The 20,333-nt window shown below is 49.1% G+C and overlaps 1 protein-coding gene across 1 annotated transcript in view; it reads left to right on the top strand.

Annotated features, from left to right (window-relative positions):
- Window positions 1-20,333, top strand: part of IARS1 (isoleucyl-tRNA synthetase 1) — an 84,743-nt gene that overhangs the window by 11,669 nt on the left and 52,741 nt on the right. Inside the window, exons 4-9 of the mRNA XM_083155904.1 lie at window positions 8,791-8,910; window positions 8,996-9,078; window positions 11,306-11,423; window positions 19,068-19,215; window positions 19,846-19,933; window positions 20,038-20,098. Coding sequence (XP_083012030.1) covers window positions 8,791-8,910; window positions 8,996-9,078; window positions 11,306-11,423; window positions 19,068-19,215; window positions 19,846-19,933; window positions 20,038-20,098 — 618 coding nt within the window. The remainder of the gene's footprint in view (window positions 1-8,790; window positions 8,911-8,995; window positions 9,079-11,305; window positions 11,424-19,067; window positions 19,216-19,845; window positions 19,934-20,037; window positions 20,099-20,333) is intronic.

The raw sequence follows: 20,333 nt of genomic DNA, 5'->3' as shown, positions 1-20,333 counted from the left end.
GACTCAGGGGCTTGCATGGTGGACACCCTGTCAGCCCTGTGTCTATTTGCTCTGATTTACGCCTTTCCTCCGATTTCGCTTCTCCTGAGAGTGATCCACAAGTTGAAGGCGGAGGTTGGCACGTTGATCCTTGTGGCTCCCAGTTGACCCAGACTGATCTGGTTCTCGGAGCTGCAGGCCTTGTCAGTGACCCCTCCGATCAGTCTACCTCTACGTCCAGACCTGCTCTCTCAGGTCCCCTGTCTGCACCTGGACTTGGGGCATCTGGCTTTGACGGGGTGGCTGTTGAGACCTCCCTCTTAAGAGCCAGAGGCTTTAACTCCAGACTAATTTTGACCATGCTCAGGGCACGCAAACCTTTAGCTGGTGCTTACCTTTGCATATGGCGGGCTTACTTTTCCTGGTGTCGTGCTTGCCGATTTAATCCCAGGGCTTACCAATTGGACAGGATTCTGTCCTTCTTACAGAAGGGCCTGGAGGTCTGATTGCGCTTGTCTTCTTTGAAGGTACAGGTTTCGGCTGTGTCCATCTTGTTCCATAGGAAGTTAGTGTTGCCGGATGTCTGCACATTCATGCAGGGCATCCTGCATATCCAGCCTCCCTTTTGTCCCGGTTTCCCCATGGGACCTTTCCCTGGTACTCGCTACTCTTCAGGCCCCACCGTTTGTGCCTTTGCGGTCACTGGACTCTGGTTGGCTCACATGGAAGACAATTTTTCTGTTGGCGTTTGCTTTGGCCAGGAGGGTGTCTGACCTGTCAGCTCTGTCCTGTGGGTCTCTGTTTCTAATCTTCCATTCCGGTCGGTTAGCCCTTCGACATTTTGCTTTTCACTTTCCTAAAGTGGTGTCCAGGTTTCACATTAACCAGGTGATCTTGGTCCCAGCCTTTTGGGGGCCGGATGCTTCTCCTGCTCAGTCTTCTTTAGATGTTGTCCATGCCTTATGTATTTATGTGCACCGTACGAAGTCCTTCCGGAGACTCTTTGTGCTCTATGGGTTTCAAAAGGGGATGGCCTGCTACTAGGTAGGCAGACGATTGCCCGCTGGCTTTGCTCTGTCAACAGGCAGGCATACTTGGTACTTGAACGCGGTGGTCCGTGCTCGTTCCACTAGGTCTGCGGGCACGTATTGGGTTGTTCAGGGTGGTGAGGCAGCAGCTTGGTCGTCCAAAAATACCTTCTTGCGCTTTTATTCCTGTGATACATTTGCCTCCCAGGACTTGGCTTTTGGCCAGAGTGTACTGGCTGCAGCACAGGTCCGTCTCCACCCTTAGGTGGCTGCTTTTGGACATCGACATCCCAGAGTTAGCACTGTGGCCCCTGACTTGTCCCAAAGAATAAAATGAGATTTATATCTTGCCTGCTAAATCTTTCTTCGAGGACATCAGGGGCCACAGGGATCCCCCCGCCACGCCTGATTTAGTTGTGGTGAAGTTAATAGTTCCTCCGTTGAGTGAACTCGCACATGTTCGTTATTGGTTCCTGTGTTGAGTGACCTCATATGTGTTTCCTTCTCTCTTGTCTCCTGCCTTGGCATGTTAAAAACTGATCTTCCTGGCCTGGAGGTGGGGTAGAGGATGGGATGAGCCTGGCTGCCTGGTGGGAGGCATCAAGAAGTTTAACCTTTCTGGTGCTGGAATGCTCTCTCTCTCTCCCACTCCACTACCCAGCGTTAGCCCTGTGGCCCCTGACGTCCTCGAAGTAAGAGAACAGGTAAGACCCAAATCTCCGATTCCTCCCAGCGGCGCCTGAGGATTTGACTTTCCCCGCTGCACGCTCCACTCACTGCGTTGGTGCTCTGTCCCGCGGACTCCGAGAGATCTTTGCTGTCCCTGGCCGTGACTGCGGTGTGGCGGCGGCGCTGTGAGCTGCGTCCTGGTCTGTCACATAGCTCCCCCGGCATCCGGCGTGTGACGTCATCCGGCGACGTCCTGCCCGGCTCCATGCGGCTGGCTGTGCCTGGTCTGTCGGAGACTCCTGCTTCTGGGTCCGCCGTGGATGGCTGGAGGGGAGCAGTAGCAGAACGCTACTGATCTGCATTGGATCAAGCCTAAGCCATGAGTGGTCAGTTGAGCTGAGTTGCTGTCCTTGGCTGTGACCTACAGTGTTCCGGTGGTCTGTCCTTGTATTAGTGAGCAAGTCATCTAACAGTGAGTAGAAGCAGCTAACCAGTTGCTGCCAATTATCAATACCTGCGGTATACTTGGCTCTACTAACAAACCTACAACAGTTGGTAGCAACGGATCTTGGCTCAGCGTTACTAACATTGCCTAACAGTGTGAGTGTGCGGACATATATTATCAATTGGATATAATACAGCAGGCTTGGTGATTAACCTCCTCCAAGGTACCCGGGTTTTTACCGGGTTGTTTTTGACTTTTTTTGCCAAGGTGGTAATATAATACTCCTGACAGAGACGGTAGCCCACTCCCCAATAGAGCTTTACTTGGAACATCTTCGACGGGTGTACATAGACTACGCTCTGATACTCTGTGACCCCCTAACGGAGTGTACACCTGTTGTCTTAAATGCCCTGACAGAGGAGGTGCAGGGGGTGAGAAAGCAGGGGGATTGTGTCGGCAATTCGAATTGACTACTATTCTGGCAGAGATTTTTTGTAGGTGTGCTGGGCCACTGTACCTTTAGGAGTCAGCCGCCTTTCCTTCACTTTCCTTTTCATAATCTGGCTGTTGTGCCGCAATTACAATCGCAAATATGGGCAAGACTGGCCAAAGCTCTGCTGCGGCAAAATTGGAGAAGTTTGCTCGTAATCAATCGCAGCTGAGCAATTCATCTCATGCAGCCACACCCTCGTCCTCTCCAGCCAAGGGTGGGCAGGTGCAGACCCCCCCAGAGATTACTTTACAGCAAGTATTGGATGCTGTGGGAAAGTGTGAGTCTAAACTTCTTGAGCAGCTGGGCGTGGTGCAGGTGGACATTTCCTCAATAAAGCAAGATATGGAAAAAACCTGTACTAGGCTGGTAGAAGTGGAAAGTAGAATATCTGCCCTGGAGGATTGTGTTACCCCCCTCAGTAACCAAGTGAAAGCGATTACTGCTGATATACGCGGGCTTCGATCAAAATTAACAGATATGGAGGGGAGGTTAAGGCGCAACAATGTGCGCTTTATTGGTTTTGACGAGCGTGCGGAAGGCAGGGAGGTGGAAAAATTTTTGGAAGATTGGTTGGTGCAGACATTCGGGAGAGAAGTGTTCTCACCACAGTTCTCAATTGAACGGGCACACCGAATTTCTGGGCGTGCCCCAATACCGGGGGCCAGGCCTCGGACTTTGATTGCAAAGATACTCCATTTCAAAGACCGGGATACAGTGCTGAGGCTCTCTAGAGAAAAAGGAGAGTTGATATATAACGGAAAAAGAATCGCTATTTTTCCCGACTTCCCTATTGAGGTTCAGCGTGACAGGGCAAAGTTCTTTGATGTGAAATCCCGCTTGAGAGAACTGGGCTTAAAATACAACATGCAGTACCCCTCGACCTTGAGGGTGGTGTATGAAGGAGAAACAAAGTTTTTTGTTGTGCCTGCTGAGGCGGCTGCCTGGCTGGACTCTACCAAACCTGGAAAACGTCAAGTCTTAGCCAAATAAGAACAAAGTTGCCTAAAGTTTTGTTAGTAGCTGCCATAATGAATAAGTGAAGTGAGGTTGGGTGGGTTCTTGGAGGTCTGGGGACACCTGATATAATGTTGGGCTATTTTTTTTTTTTTCCTTTTCTCATACGGGGGGAAGTGGAGGGGGTGGGGTAAGTGGTTGAGATTTAAAGTCCCAAGAAGAGGAAGGGAATTGGCGGGTAAGGTATGCCTAGGCTAGGACATACAGGGTGGGAGGAGGTTGGGTGGGGAGTGTATTTGTGTTGTTGTGTAAGTGATGTAGGCCGCACCCAGTTTAAGTGTTTTCTTTATGCTTACTGTTGGATAATCTTTCTTGAAATTCAATGGGAATTCGGATAGTGAGTTGGAATGTGAGGGGGGACTGAATGAGAGAGTTAAGCGCGCCTTAGTGTTAAATCAAACTAAAAAGTACGAAGCGGATATACAGTAATTTGTCTTCAGGAGACGCATTTGGTAGGGGATAGGTTGTCCGCTTTGAAGCGTTCTTGGCTTGGCTCTCTCTTTCATGCCCCATTCACGTCCACGTCTCGGGGAGTGTCTATCTTAATTAAGAAAGGATGTCCCTTTGTTTTGGGGTCAGCAAAAACTGATCCGCAGGGAAGGTATGTATTTTTGGAAGGCCGTGTCGGCCGATTTAGGTTGTGCATCCTTTCAGTATACATACCACCCCCGTTTTCCTACGATGTGATTAAAGAGGCGGCTGAATTTGTTGCCGATTTTCCGGAGGCACAAACCATTGTTTTGGGGGATTTTAATAAAGTTATTGATGCAGTTCTAGATAGATGGAAACCCCACTCCAATTGGAAACAGGAAAATAGTAAATTTAGAGATTTTTTGGGAGACCTGGGTTGGTCGGATCCTTGGCGTATGAAATACCCAGCCAGTAGACAATACTCCTGTTATTCCAGTACGCATAACGTCTGGTCAAGAATCGATTTGGTGTTGGTGTCCCAAGGGTTGTTAAGTAGGGTGCAGCATATTGAATACAAACCCCGGGGAGTATCCGACCACTCCCCTATAGTGGTGGAACTGGATTTGGACATAGATAAGGGTTTCAGTTATTGGAAGCTACGGCCGTTCTGGCTAACACAGCTAGGCAATCAGGAGGTACTAAATGATAAGTTTAATGAATTCTTTGCAATTAATAATAGCACAGCCAACCCGATATTCGTCTGGGAAGCCTTTAAGGCTTTCGCTAGGGGCGTACTGATTAGCAAAATTGCCCATGCTAAGAAAACTCATCGGTTGATATCTCAAGGCCTAGAAAGGGCCGTTACGGAAAGGGAGGCTACCTATATAACATCGGGCTCGGAAGTAGATAGGCGAACATGGCAGGTGGCTCAGCAAGAAATGGTTGATTACCAATTCGATGTTGAATCTCGTAGGGTCACGGTGGGTGACCAATGTAGGTCAGCTAATTTGGATCGAGCTGGCAAATGGTTAGCACTCCTAGTTAAACAGGAAGCTCCCGTTAGAACCATTGCTAGTATTAATCTACCATCAGGAGAGAACTTGACTGATACCCCCGCCATTGCAGCTGCCTTTCGTTCTTTTTATGCTGATACTTACCGCTCGCAGTTGCATATCAACGCTGACTCCATTATAAAATTCTTATCTTCCTTAAATCTACCTAAATTATCTGATGAGGCTAGAGATTATTTAGATTCTCCCATTAGTATAGAAGAAATTAAAACAGTGATTAAAAATCTTCCTAGAAATAAAGCGCCAGGTTTAGACGGATTGCCGGCCGAGTTCTACCAGAGGCACATGGAGACTCTGGCACCCGAATTGTTGACGCTATTCAGCACCATCCTAAAAGAGGGGTCTTTCCCACCCACCATGTCTGCTGCCGTAATTTCAATGATCCCGAAGGCTGGGAAGGATCAACATAAATTTCCATTATGAATACGGATGCAAAAATATTTGCAAAAATTCTGGCTATACGGTTGGGAAGGATGTTGGACCATATTGTGCATCCGGACCAAACCGGTTTTAGGGCGGGAAAATCTACCGCGGTCAATTTAAGACGAGTATATTCCTACATTCAGAGCTTTGATGCAGGAAGTACGTGGGCCGCGGTTGCCTCTTTTGACGCGCAAAAAGCATTCGATGTTATAGAATGGGAGTATTTGTGGGCGACTCTGAGAGCCTTCGGTTTTGGAGACGGCTTCATCAACTGTATTAAGTTGATGTATCAAAAACCGTTGGCGAGAGTCTCTATTAACGGGTATGTAACATCTCCCTTCGATCTTGCGAGGGGTACTCGTCAGGGGTGTCCCCTATCCCCACTACTGTTTGCGGTGGCGGTGGAACCCCTGGCTTGTGCGTTAAGAGCAAAACTGGGCGTTAACATCGGATGCCAGGAGGGTAAAAATAACATGGTTTCTTTATACGCCGACGACCCACTGGTGGGTATTTCGAACCTGGTTAGAGATTTGTCAACAGTCTTTATGTGCCTGGAGGAATTCGGTCGGTACTCAGGGATCTCCATGAATTGGGACAAATCTAATTTTTTGTCAGTAGGAAGGGGCATAGTTAATATACAAACAAATTTTCCAATAAAAAGAGTCACAAGATTTAAATACCTGGGAGTTTACGTATCTGCGAACTCCAAGGAATATATTCAGGATAATTTGATTCCTTTAGTACTAGATATTCGAAATAAATTTAAAAGATGGATGAAGCTACCTATTAACCAGATTGGCAGGGTCAACCTGATTAAGATGGCCATCCTTCCAAGGATATTGTATGTTTTTTCATCATTCACCAGTATATATTAGTAATAACATTTTTAAGGAGATCGACGGTATTTTGTCCTCTTTTATTTGGCAAAATAAACGTGCCAGGGTAAAGGTGGCTACCCTGTGTAGAGACAAAATTAAAGGGGGTCTGGCCCTGCCTAACATGAAATTGTATTACCTGGCTTCGCAATTGACGCACATTAGTCCCTGGATTCAGGACAGTGGTTTTACTGTTGAGGATAGGGAATTGGCTGCTCAATTTAACAGGCAATATTCCATGCGGCAGATCATTCTTTCGGGAGATCTGCGACAGGGAATGCCCTCTATTATTAGACAATCTATATTGGTGTGGGGGGCAGTGAGTAAAATTTTGCAATATCACGAGACAGACCCAGATACCCCTATATTTTCCTTTAAATCCACCACAACAATAAAGGTCCAGCAAGGATGGGAGGTATGGGGGAAATTTGGGATTCAGACGATGGGCCAGATATTTAATGGGGATCAATTTAAACTATTTGAGGAGCTCCAGGAGGAGTTTTTGCTCCCAAATAGTATGCTAATTAGATATTATCAGATAAGGAGTGCATTGTTAAGTGGCAAAAGGGATAGCCAGTTCCAGATTGTGGACTCCCCCTGCAAACTTATGCTTATAAAGTTAGGCCCTTTAAGAAGTTTGTCCAAATTATATAGATTCTTATTAGATAACTGGCAGCAGGAAGATCTCCCAAGCCTGAAAAATAAGTGGGAGAAAGATATTCCCGAACTAGCGCAGGCTCCCTGGACTGATATACTGGCGGCACCCAGTAGAGCCACTACTATAGCTCGTATCCAACAGGTGCAATTTAATATTTTCCATAGGATTTATGTTACTCCAGAGATGCGGGGGAGGATATCTGGTACACACTCGGATGGGTGTCCTAAATGTAAAACACTACCGGGGTCTTTTTGGCATCTGCTGTGGGACTGTGACGTTCTTCGGCAGTTCTGGAGTGGCGTGAAGAAGGCGATGGTCAATCTGGGGTTTAAGTTGGACGAGCTTACTCCTGTTTCCATGATTATGGGTAGTTGGGAAGTGGGGTCTTGCCCATCCGAAATTAGAGGACTTGGGCGAAATTTAAGTGCCATTGCAAAAGTGATCGTTGCCAGGTCATGGATGGTCGCTAAGGCCCCCTCTTTTGGAGACTGGGTTGGGTTAGTTAATAAAACATGTAAGCTGGATAAAATGGTTTATGCCTCAAGAGGGGTGGTTGGAAAGCATCGAAAAATTTGGGCAAAGTGGATGTCGTCTTGCTACTATACATAGTTAAGTATAAGGTCTACCTCATAGAGTTCTGAGTATAGTTAGATAGGTCAGATAGACACTGACAGGGTTTTAGCAATTAAAAAATTGATTGGCTACTAGGAATAATGTTATGTTGAACACATAGACACTGGATCACATTGATTAACGGTTTTTTAAAATGATCACTTATCAAACGTGTAAATGATTGCTACATACGAGTGGTTAGCAATTTGAATTGATGAATTTAATATATTAGTGAGTATTTAGTATTAAGGTTGGGTTGTGTTAGATTGAATAAGACACTGACACTTTGGGATATAAGCACTAATTGATTTTGTATTTTAAGAAGTTATATTTCACTTACTTAAGACAGTTGGGATAGTTTGAATTGATGAATTTAATTTTGTAACACTGTAATATTATATTCTTTTTTTTTTTTTTTTCTTTTTATTTCTCATATAGAATAATTTATGTGTTTTTCATATTGATTATTAATGCGTCACCAATAGATTATCAAGTCACTCTTGAAGATAAATATTCCTAGTTATCAGTGCTAATTGCTAAACCCACTGACTAAAACAGTATTGAAGTGGGACAGAAAGTTATTTGGATGCGGCGTAGTAGTAGTTGTAGAGTTTTATATGTGTGAAATGTACTTTCTGTGTTTTTTGTATTTGTATGTGTTTTATATATGTACTTTAATAAAGACTGAATAAAAAAAAAAAAAAAAGACCCAAATCTCCATTTCTGGCTGCACCCACTCTGTGGAATCCTATCCCACGCACAATAAGGCTCTCCTAGTCTCCAAACCTTCAAGCATTCCCTGAATACTCCTCTCTTCAGGCAGATACCACATCCCAGAACCATCCACATATCCATAAACCTCTCCTGTCCAATCACATCCCCACTGTGCAGTCCTCCCTTCCCGTCCTCCTGACTCCAGCCAGGCAGACATTGCTGGGTGAGTGGATCATACAGCCCACTAAGAGTGAACACGTGCCCTTGTGTATCACTGCCTATAGAGTGTAAGCCTGAGAGCAGGGCCCTCCTTGTAACTATCCCGTTTTGTATCATCAAACAGAATATGCTGCGCTATATAAGAACCTGATAGTACGTCTGTCATGTCTGCTTCCACAGGAATACGAGATAGACAAGACTCTGGGAATACGAGGGCCTGAGGACGTTGCTGCGATGGGGATAGCGGAATACAACAAGCAGTGCCGGGGGATTGTGATGAGATATTCTCAGGACTGGGAGGTACAGCAGATGGAGCCACACTGTGCCTCATGCCCCACACAATACACAGAAAATGCTAACTTTCATCTTCTCTTCCCGTATCCAGGTCAGTGTCACAAGATTGGGCCGCTGGATTGACTTTAAGAATGACTACAAGACTCTGTATCCCTGGTTCATGGAGACTGTGTGGTAGGTTTCAAGGGTTGGACTATAAATCCGTAATAGTGGTCGACATTTCCCCCAGGGTTCCCTGCCAAATGCTGTATATTAAAGAACATTCTGCATGGTGGAGGCTGCCACCTACTGGTCGATATTAGTAATGCTTCTTAAATTGCAGGCGCATACATTGGGCCAGAGTCCAGACCCAGTTGTACCGGTGGCAGTCTATAGAGGGGCTGCCTAGTACATCACAAGGCCGCTTCACTCCACAGCACGTGACCAGCTGCTTCCTGGTTGTGTAGCTGAGGGTGATGTCACACAGCCACCGCGCCCCCAGACACGCCTGCGATTCAGGGCAGCTCCCAGAAAACACCTTGTCCCGCCCCTGCAGAAACATAGAAACATAGAATTTGACGGCAGATAAGAACCACTTGGCCCATCTAGTCTGCCCCTTTTTTTAAACATGTTACCTCAAACCATATTTGATCCTTATTTTTTTGTAAGGATATCAATATGCTTATCCCAAGCATGTTTAAATTGTACTACTGTATTTGCGTCTACCACCTCTGTTGGGAGGCTATTCCACTTATCTACTACTCTTTCTGTGAAAAAATTCTTCCTCACATTTCTTCTGAATCTTCCTCCCTCTAGTTTCAGTGCATGTCCTCGTGTTCTGTTGCTCCTCTTCCTGTGAAGAATGTCTCCCACCTGTACCTTGTTAAAGCCCTTGATATATTTGAAAGTTTCTATCATGTCCCCCCTTTCCCTTCTCTGCTCTAAAGTATACATATTAAGATCTTTTAGTCTTTCCTGGTACGTTTTGTGATGTAGGCCATGCACCATTTTAGTTGCTCTTTTTTGTACAGTCTCTAATGTATTTATATCCTTCTGGAGATATGGCCTCCAGAACTGAACACAATACTCTAGGTGAGGTCGTACCAATGACCTATACAGTGGCATTATTACTTCTTTCTTTCTACTGCTGATACCTCTCCCTATGCAACCAAGCATCTGACTTGCCTTCTTCATTGCTTTGTTACATTGCCTATCTGCTTTTAAGTCCCCTGAAATAGTGACACCTAGATCCCTCTCTTCCTCAGTAGTTTCCATTATAGTGCCATTTATACTATATTGAGTCTTTGGATTTCTGAGACCCAAGTGCATGATTTTGCATTTTTTGGCATTAAACTGTAGTTGCCATTCTCTTGACCATTTCTCTAATCTGCCTAGATCCTCAATCATTTGTTTTACCCCTCCTGGTGTGTCTACCCTGTTGCATACCTTTGTGTCATCTGCAAAAAGGCACATTTTACCCTCAATTCCATTTGCAATATCACCAATAAAGATATTAAAAAGCACCGGTCCAAGTACAGATCCCTGGGGTACTCCACTTGTAACCTTTCCCTCCTTTGACTGTACTCCGTTTACTACAACTCTCTGTTTTCTGTCCTGCAACCACGCTCTTATCCATTCAACTATCTTAGAATCCAATCCCAAGCTTTCAAGTTTATTTAAAAGTCTGCGATGTGGGACAGTGTCAAAAGCTTTACTAATGTCTAGATAAGCTACATCTACAGCCCCACCTTGATCTATTACTTTAGTCACAGTGTCTGTACTGTGTTGTTGACGCCCCTTTTAGCCTTGGCACTTAAACTGCCATTTCCATTCCTTCGCCACTGAGTGCCTGTGAACTTGCAGATGTGTCGAAAATTGCAATCTGCGCCATCCTGTCGCACAACCCTACGCAAGGATGTCCCAGTTTGTGTAAGTGTGCGTAACTCTGCAACGGAATCAGGCAGATCAAGGCCGGTGCTGATGTCACACACCCACCATGACACGCTCAGAAAACGGCTGGATACCACCCTTAAACCCCGGCTGCCTGTCCGTCAAATTTCATAGGGATTGCGATTGGATATTGTTTTGGCTTGTGCATACGTGCACCGATCTATACGCATGCGCAGTAATTCGATAATCTAACGAATGCTTCGATAAGGTTTGAATAACCCCCTTAGTTGCGCTGCTTTCTGGTCAGCTGCTGTGACATACTGTATAGATGTTGTCTGCCAGGCACCTGGAGCAGGTGGGATAAATCGCTGGCCCAGCAACATGGATTACCTGACCTGTGCATCAATCAAGACATCCACTAAACCTGTCCTGTTGGGGTCCTTGAGGGCTGCTCTAGTGAATGCCGGGATTTGTCCCATTCATATTATCACGCATTGTCAATGTTTCATTTCTGTTTCTTTGTGTGTCTCAGGTGGGTGTTCAAACAGCTGTATGACAAAGGACTGGTGTATCGCGGGGTGAAGGTCATGCCGTTCTCCACTGCGTGCAATACTCCCTTATCCAACTTCGAATCCCACCAGAACTACAAGGTAGCTACTATGACCTGGCCTGCAGCGTGACCATGCTAGGTGTGAGATACAGGAGCATGTGACATTGTGCATCCTGGTTACTAAAGTGAAAGATGGGGTGAACTGCGCACTCACTGATGTCTGGAGTAACAGATGGGTGGGTGAGCCTCCACACAGGACTTCCCCTCGAGTGGGATCTGCATGAAAAAACTGGTTCCCCTGTGACACCCATCCGAGCCATGTGGGAATCCTCCGCCCCATTTCCCCAGCACTTCTTTTATCGCACACTGTGTGCGCATGGCCTATATTTATAGTGGGTTTGCAACACACCCATCTGTTACTCCAGACGTCAGTGAGTGCGCAGTTCACCCCATCTTTCGCCAATCAATCACCGGGATAGTAGATGGAACCCAGAATTTGCTGTACCACCCCACATTAATTTGAGTAGAGCGCAATACCACCCCCATTCTCTGGTTACTAAAGTGTTTCCTCAGGAGACCTCCCCAGCAGCACACCGCCAGGCCTCGGTCCCCGGGGTTTGTATTAGCGGGTGGAGCCGTGTGTCTGGGAACAGTTTGCTGGCAGTGATGCTCACCTCCCCAGCAGCACACCGCCGGGCCTCTGTCCCGTGGTGTGTAGTAGCGGGGGAGCCATGTGTCTGGGGGCAGTTAGCTGGCAGGGATGCTCACCTCCCCAGCAGCACACTGCCAGGCCTCTGTCCCCGGGGTGTGTAGTAGCGGGGGGGCAGTTAGCTGGCAGTGATGCTCACCTCCCCAGCAGCACACCGCCAGGCCTCTGTCCCCGGGGTGTGTAGTAGCGGGGGAGCCGTGTGTCTGGGGGCAGTTAGCTGGCAGTGATGCTCACCTCCCCAGCAGCACACCGCCAGGCCTCTGTCCCCGGGTTGTGTAGTAGCGGGGGTGCCGTGTGTCTGGGGGCAGTTAGCTGGCAGTGACGCTCACCTCCCAAGCAGCACACCGCCGGGCCTCTGTCCCCGGGTTGTGTAGTAGCGGGGGAGCCGTGTGTCTGGGGGCAGTTAGCTGGCAGTGACGCTCGCCTCCAATGCAGCACACCGCCGGGCCTCTGTCCCTGGGGGGGGTGTAGTAGCGGGGGAGCCGTGTGTCTGGGGGCAGTTAGCTGGCAGTGATGCTCACCTTCCCAGCAGCACACCGCCAGGCCTCTGTCCCCGGGTTGTGTAGCAGCGGGGGAGCCGTGTGTCTGGGGGCAGTTAGCTGGCAGTGATGCTCACCTCCCCAGCAGCACACCACCGTGCCTCTGTCCCGGGGTGTGTAGTAGCGGGGGAGCCGTGTGTCTGGGGGCAGTTAGCTGGCAGTGATGCTCACCTCCCCAGCAGCACACCACCGTGCCTCTGTCCCGGGGTGTGTAGTAGCGGGGGAGCCGTGTGTCTGGGGGCAGTTAGCTGGCAGTGATTCTCACCTCCCCAGCAGCACACCGCCGGGCCTCTGTCCCTGGAGCAGAGCTCAGGAAGGACAGAAACCTCCTGTGGAGGGCAAATGTCCCCGGTGCATGAAGTAGTGGGGCAGTTAGATGGCAGATCTCCCCTGCAGCACAGAAAGGGCAATGCCAATTATAAATGTCTTTATTGCCGTAATAGAATGTTGAGGTTTTATTTTGTTATTACCTATGGGTGTAGTTCGTGTTTGTATGCAGTTGGTGATCAGCAAACTGCGTTGTGCACATGCATGAAGGTGCCGCAGCTCGTTGGTGAAATTCAGGGCACTTGGGTCGCTTTTGCTTTGTCCAGTTTCCTAGTCGGCCAACCCCTTAGCCTCGATATTCTGCGTATAGACCAGAGATGGGGGGACCTTTGGCCCTCCAGCTGTTTTTGAACTACACATCCCAGCTTGCTCTGCAGCAGTTTTACAATGGCCAAATAGCAAAACTTTAGCAGGGCATGCTGGGATGTGTAGTTCAACAATAGCTGGAGAGCCAAAGGTTCTCAATCCCTGGTGTAGACGGTGAATGGTACACAATCGCTCTGGGTGTCGCTCTACACAGTAACGTATAAAATCGCAATTGCGTACAAACACTTATTAGGCCCCATTCACTGCGCCTTCTGCCGTCCCACTGTCACAATTTCTTCCAGTAATGTTCCATGTATGCTTATTCTGCACAATGGTGCTCCTGTGGTCCCACGCCATCTCTCCACACATCCATCCACCAATCAGCATGCTGACAGCTATGGCTGGGGGACAGAGAATGCTGCGCTGTGATTGGTGGATAGCTTCATCCATCCACTAATCAGCATGCTGGGGGACAGGTAGAAAATGCGGTCTGGCTGCTCTGATTGGGTGGAGGTTATGCCGCCCATACACGGACCGTTTTGAACTATATCGCACCTGTCTGTCGCACCGCGTGTGGGCGGAATTAGTCAGAGCGTGGCGCAGCATTCTGTCGGCATCAGCCCGCCCAGCTGGAAACTCTCTAGAATCGTGGGGCCCTAATGTGGCTGGCCAGTAAGCCCATACATCACTTTTGCCCTGCTCTTGCCATCTCAGACTTGATAAATAGGTATGGTGGTCATTTATTCTTCCGGAGACGTCATGGGCCACAGGGCTTAACAGTGGGTAGAGTGCTGATGAGTGACCATTCCAGCACCAGAAAGGTTAAACTTTTTGGCTGCTCCCAGGTCAGCCAGGCTCCTCCCCTCCTCTACCCTGCCTCCAGGCCAGGCTTAACAGTTTTAGTTGTGCTGGCAGGAGCCAACACTCACTTTATTTCAGATTTTTTTACTTTTTTTTTTATTATTATTATTATTTTTACACTGACTGGTGTCGGTGACAGGGCAGCAGCGCTGGGGGTCTTTCAGACACCTGCACTGCACTAGCGGCCGGACAGGTCTGCCTTCTGTCCCGCTGGACCACCAGGGAGACTGTGTGTATGTGTGGGGGCGCATGCTGGATCCCTGCCTTTTTACTGGTGCCACGTGAGTCGTTAAATCCCTGGCGAGCATTTGCTAGTAGGGGGAGTGGGCTCTCCTCACACAGTCCCTCCCCCGGTGACAGGAGGAAGGCTATACCCACATGGGTTTCCTCCCCTGATCTCTTCCTGTCTGACCTGCTGCATAATGATAGAGGGACACTGAGAGCTCTCAACCCTTCCGGGGTTCCACCTCTTCTCTGTTGGGCCATTTGGGCAAGTCTCCCCTGTACCTCTCCTACAAGGATCACAGGTTACAGTAATTTATGCTTCTGCCAGCCATATCTGCTTTGCGGAGCTCAGTGCCAGTTTTGTATTTGTATTGTATGTGTGCTGTGTCTCTCATACTGTTTTAACACTATCACTGCCGGTCAGATGTATTTTGTGTTCACTGTTGCAGTTTAGCTTCCTCTTGTACAATTTCAGAGGACAGCAGTCGTGACACAGGGGTTCCCATATTGGTGTCCTGCATGCGTTGCAAGGCTGGCGTACTCCAGCTTGTGGAGGGTTTTTGCCAACAGTGTATCAAAGCGCGTGCACAGCCCACTGTGGTGGCTTTTCCTCTGGAGCCTGCCTGGGCTCAGTCCCTTACTCAGGTGATGTCGCAGTTAGTAGATAAGCTCTCATCTGCACCGTCCCTGCAACCAAGGCCATCCACGTCTCCAGCGTTTGCCCCCCTTGCGGAGTAGCCTGAATAGGCGCGTGCTGTGGCAGCCTCGGCCCAGGGCATCCAGAAATCCTTACAAAGTAAACCTGGAAGCCTTAAGGTTCCTGTCAGGGAGTCCCCTTTCCTTAAACCCCTCCTCCATCAGGACACTGATACAGATAGTGAGGATGGGGAGGGACAACTTGTTGATGACAAGGATGATGACGATGATGGCTCCCCAAAGGGCGACACCTCATCACGCATCAATGTAGGGGCCCTGGCTACTGCAGTCAAAGAGGTCTTAAATTTACAAGACACTGCTGACCCCCCCCCCCCCCCTCTGTCTTCGGGACTGTCTTTTAAGCGTCCCAAACGGACTCTAGCTGTTTTCCCTAAATCTAGGGAATTAGAGGTGACTCTCTCAGAGGCCTGGGAGATATCTAATAGGAAGTTTGCGCTCCCCAAGTGGTTTGCCACCCTTTATCTACTCCCTCAGGTGGACAGGGTCCCCCTGGGAGACAGCCTCCAAGTATGATGCGGATGTCACTAAGATTGATCACTCCTGTACTCTACCCATTCCAGCCGCATCCCTTAGGTACTCCACTGACCGGAAGTTGGAGAACTTTCTTAAGCTCCTCTATACAACTTCCGGGGTGGTGGCTCGGCCTACCCTGGTGTCTTCCTTGGGTGGCTAAAGCCATGGTGGAGGGGACAGTCTTTCACAAGAACACAGCCCCAGCCCCCAAAGTCCTCTAAGGCTAAGGGCAAATGTTTCTGGGCCACCAGGCATCCTGAATCTAAGCCTGAGGACAATCCTTCCACGTGACGAGGTGGCGCTCCTCCTGGGGGATCTCAGGGAGGGATGTCGCCTGCTACGGTTTTCAGGCATCTGGCTGGAATCCACAACAGATGCATGGGTATTCCATAACCTTTCGCCGTCGTCCACCAAGCTCGTTCTTTTCCACAAGTTCTCCAAAAACTTGGAAAAGCGCAGAGATCTGGAGCAGGCCATCCAGAAGCTACTGTAGTACGGGGTCCCATTCCTGTGTATCAGCGAGGCACAGGTTTTTACGCCAGCCTCTTCTTGGTTCGGAAGCCCAACAAGTCTTTTTGTCCCTTCCTAAATCTCAAGCGGCTCAACAAATTTGACAGGCTCCCAAAGTTCAGGATGGAAACCTTTAAGGTCCATTGTTCTGGCCTTACAACCCGGGGGACTACATGGCAACCTTGTACATACAGGATGCATATCCCCATAAAATGGGAACATCGACAGTTTCTGTGGTTTGCACTGCAGGACTGTCATTTCCAGTTTCAAGCACTGCCTTTTGGCCTATCCACAGCACCCAGGATGTTTACGAAGGTCATGGCGGTAATGGGCAGCAGACTTTGCTATCGGGGTATCCTGGAGGTTCTCCAGGCACACTTTACCAAGGTGGCTGAGGTGCTGGAACATCACGACTGGATCATCAATTGGCCCATGTCTTCCATGGTTCATCTGGGCGCCCTGTTGGACACAGTACATCAGCGTATATGCTTGCCAGAGGTACGCCACAGTGCTCTGCAGTCCCATGTTTGGCGTCTCCTCTCCCTCAGGTGTGTGTCAATCCATGACTACATGAGGGTCTTGGGCTCCATGGTGTCGGCCTTCGACATGGCGAATTATGCACAATTCCACTCTCGCCCTCTCCAACGAGAGATTCTCAGCAAATGGTCTACGAACACACCGGGTTGTCTTGTCACTGGCAGTACGGATCTCCCTGTCCTGGTGGCTTCTGGATCAGAACCTCATGGAGGGGAGACCCTTTTGGATCCACCAGTGGACTCTCCTCACCACAGACGCTAGTCTCCATTGTTGGGGAGCGGTCACACGTCAAATCTTTTCAGGGGCTGTGGAATTCACAGGAATCCCTTCTTGTAATCAATGTCCTCGAACTGAGGGCAGTCCTGCAGGGTCACCCTGTGCAAGTCAAGTCAGACAACACAACAACGGTGGCTTATATCAACCACCAGGGGGGGGCATTTGGAGTCGGGCCGCCATGGCGGAGGCCTCCCGCATCTTCCAATGGGCGGAGGGCAAGATACTGGCCTTATCGGTGGACTTTCTCAGCCGTCAGACTCTGGATGCCGGCGAATGGGCCCTCCATCCGGTGGTGTTCCAGATGTTGGTAGACCATTGAGGTGGACTTTATGGCCTCACGCCACAATCAACAGGTCAGCCTATATGGGTCCAGGTCTCAAGACCCAGGGGCCTGCATGGTAGACGCCCTGTCAGCCCCGGGGCCATTCGCTCTGATGTATGCCTTTCCACCCATCTCGCTCCTCAGAGTTCTTCGTAAGTTGAAGGCGGAAGGGGACACTTTGATCCTGGTGGCCACGCATTGGTCCCGGAGGATCTGGTTCTTGGATTTGCTAGCCCCGTCAGTGGCCCCTCTGATCCGTCTACCTCTATGGCCAGACCTGCTCACACATCCGAACCTGCTCTCACACGTCTTCATCCGACCTGCAGTGGCTGTCTTTGACAGGGTGGCTGTTGAGACCTCCTTGTTGAGAGCCAAAGGCTTTACTTTAAGGGTCATATCAACTATGCTCAGGGCCCGTAAACCTTTGACTAGTGCTTATCTCATCTGGCGGGCTTATTTTTCCTGGTGTCGCACTCGTCGTTTTAATCCCAGAATTGACTGTTTGTCTAGTATTCTGTCCTGTCTGCAAAAGGGTTTGGAGGCTGGCCTCCGCCTCTCTTCTTTGAAGGTGCAGGTCTCTGCTCTCTCCATTCTGTTCCTCAGATGGTTGGCTTTGTTGCAGGATGTCCGCACTTCAACCTCCGTTTGTTCCCCTGGTTTCTCCGTGGGATCTTTCTCTGGTTCTAAAGGCCCTTCAGGGTGCCTCTTTTGAACCTTTGCGGTTCGTGGACCTTTGTTGGCTTACCTGGAAACTGTCTTCCTGTTGGCGATTGCTTTGGCCATGAGGGTGTTTGACCTGTCTGCTCTGTCCTGTCAGTCTCCTTTCCTCGTCTTTCATCCTGATAGGGCGGTTCTTTGAACCGTTCCTTCACACCTCCCCAAGGTGGTATCCAAGTTTCATGTCAACCAGGAGCAGCATTCCCTGATGTGGTCCGTGCTTTGTGCATCTATGTGCGCTGCAATAGAACACTTTGGAAATCAGACTCTCTCTTTGTCCTTTATGGATTTCAGAAGAGGGGTTGGCCTGCTACCAAGGAGACTATTGCCCGATGGCTGAGGTCTGTTATCAAGCAGGCTTGCTTGGGTGCCTCCCACCCGGTTCCTGTCGGGGTCTGGGCTCATTCCACGAGATCTCGGGCTGTTAGGGGTGGTGCAACAGCAGATGAACTTTGCAAGGCGGCGACTTGGTCATCCGCTAATACTTTCTTACACTTCTATGCACTCGACATGTTTGCCTCCCGGGACTCTGCATTTGGCCAGAGTGTACTGGCCGCGGCACAGGCGTGTCCCCACCCTTAGGTGGCTGCTTTAGGACGTCCCACTGTTAATCCCTGTGGCCCCTTATATCTCCCGAAGAATAAAACGAGATTGGTCTTACCTGTTAAATCTCTCTCTTCGTGCATGTCAGGGGCCACAGGGAGCCCCCCCTGCCACGCCTGCTTCAGTTATATTGAAGTTGATGTTAAGTGAACTCTGGTAATAGTTCCTCCATTGAGTGAGCCCACACATGTTAGTTATGGTTTCCTCTGAGGAACCTCACATATGTTCCTGTATTGTGTTTCTTTTCCTTCTCTTGTCTCCTGCCTGGCTTGGTAAAAACTGTAAGTAGCTTGGCCTGGAGGCGGAATAGAGGAGGGCAGGAGCCTGACTGCCTGGGAACAGCCAAGAAGTTTAACCTTTCTTGTGCTGGAATGGTTGCTCATCTGCTCTCTACCCACTGTTAAGCCCTGTGGCCCCTGACTTCCTCAAAGAAAAAATTTAACATGTAAGACCTAAATCTTGTTTTTGGTTGCATCATGAGAAATAATTATTACTGTTTTTTTTGTGATAATTAGTAACATAACTATTGTGGTAAAATCTGAGACTCTCTTCCCTTTCTGAGAACACCTCTGTCTTTCTCAGGATGTCCAGGATCCCTCTGTCATAGTCACCTTCCCGTTACTAGAAGACCCGTCCGTATCACTTGTAGCCTGGACAACCACACCATGGACCCTTCCCAGTAATTTGGCACTTTGTGTGAATCCAGAATTAATTTACATCAAGCTGAGAGGTGATAATCCCTAAACTCGTCCTTCTGGAGATTGTGTGGTGGGGTTAGTGTGTGTGTGTGTGTGTGTGTGTGGCGTAATCTTATTAGGAGTGAGGGCCATTGGTGGTGTGGACGGAGAGGGCCGTGTGGTGGGCAGCACTGGGGGGGGGGGTATGTGGAGTGCTGTGGGCAGGAGCACAGTGTGGTGGAGAGGGCTGTGGGTGGTGTGACTGGTAGTGCGTCTGGTGGGGAGGGCAGTGTGGAGGGAAGGACCATGTGGTGGAGAGGGTAGTGGTCAGGGAGGGCAGTGTTGCCAGGAATGATGCATGGAGGGCAGTGTGACGGAGGACCATGTGGCAGGGAATGATACGGGGGGGGGGGGGGTTTGGGCATGGTGGACCGTGTGGCAGGGCGGATATGCATGGAGGGCAGAGGACAATGTTGTGACAGGGAGGACCATGTGTGTGGAGTGGAGCGCTGCGGGCAGGGAGGACCATGTGGTCGGGAGGGCAATGTAGAGGGGAGCGCTGTGGGCGGGGAGGCCCTTCTGGTCAGGAGGGCAGTGTGGCTGGGAATGATGCTGTGGGTGTGAAGGACCATGTGGCTGGGGGGCTGCAGGGCCTTTTCAGTGCTAACCACTGTCTTTCCTAGATAAATCCAATGGGCATCTCTACATATTGATGGAAGCCAGACTGTCTGCTCTGTACAAAAGTGAAGATGAATATGACGTACTTGAAAGGTAGTGGGGTCCCTCCCCTGTCTTGCCCCCGGGGGGTCCCTCCCCTGTCCCCGTTATTGGATAGTACACGACTATAGTCATTTTGATGTCCGTTCTTCCTGCAGGTTTCCTGGCATTACACTGAAGGGGAAGAAGTATCAGCCATTGTTTGAGTATTTTGCTAAGGTAAAAAGTGCACGTTTTATCTGATCCTTATCCCCCATATCTCACACCCTCTGTATAACACTGCTATTACTGTGTATTGTACTACAATGTCAGCCCCTGTACCTGGGTACAGTACATATACCGCCCTCTGTATTAACACCGCTATTACTGTGTGTATTGTAGTACAATGTCAGCCCCTATACCTGGGTACAGTACATATACCACCCTCTGTATAACACCGCTATTACTGTGTATT

The sequence above is a fragment of the Crinia signifera genome, chromosome 8 (assembly GCF_055691185.1).
Source record: "Crinia signifera chromosome 8, ASM5569118v1, whole genome shotgun sequence".
NCBI classification, from domain to species: Eukaryota; Metazoa; Chordata; class Amphibia; order Anura; family Myobatrachidae; genus Crinia; species Crinia signifera.
The sequence above is the reverse complement of the archived record's forward strand: the minus strand, read 5'-3'. Positions and strand labels throughout refer to the sequence as shown.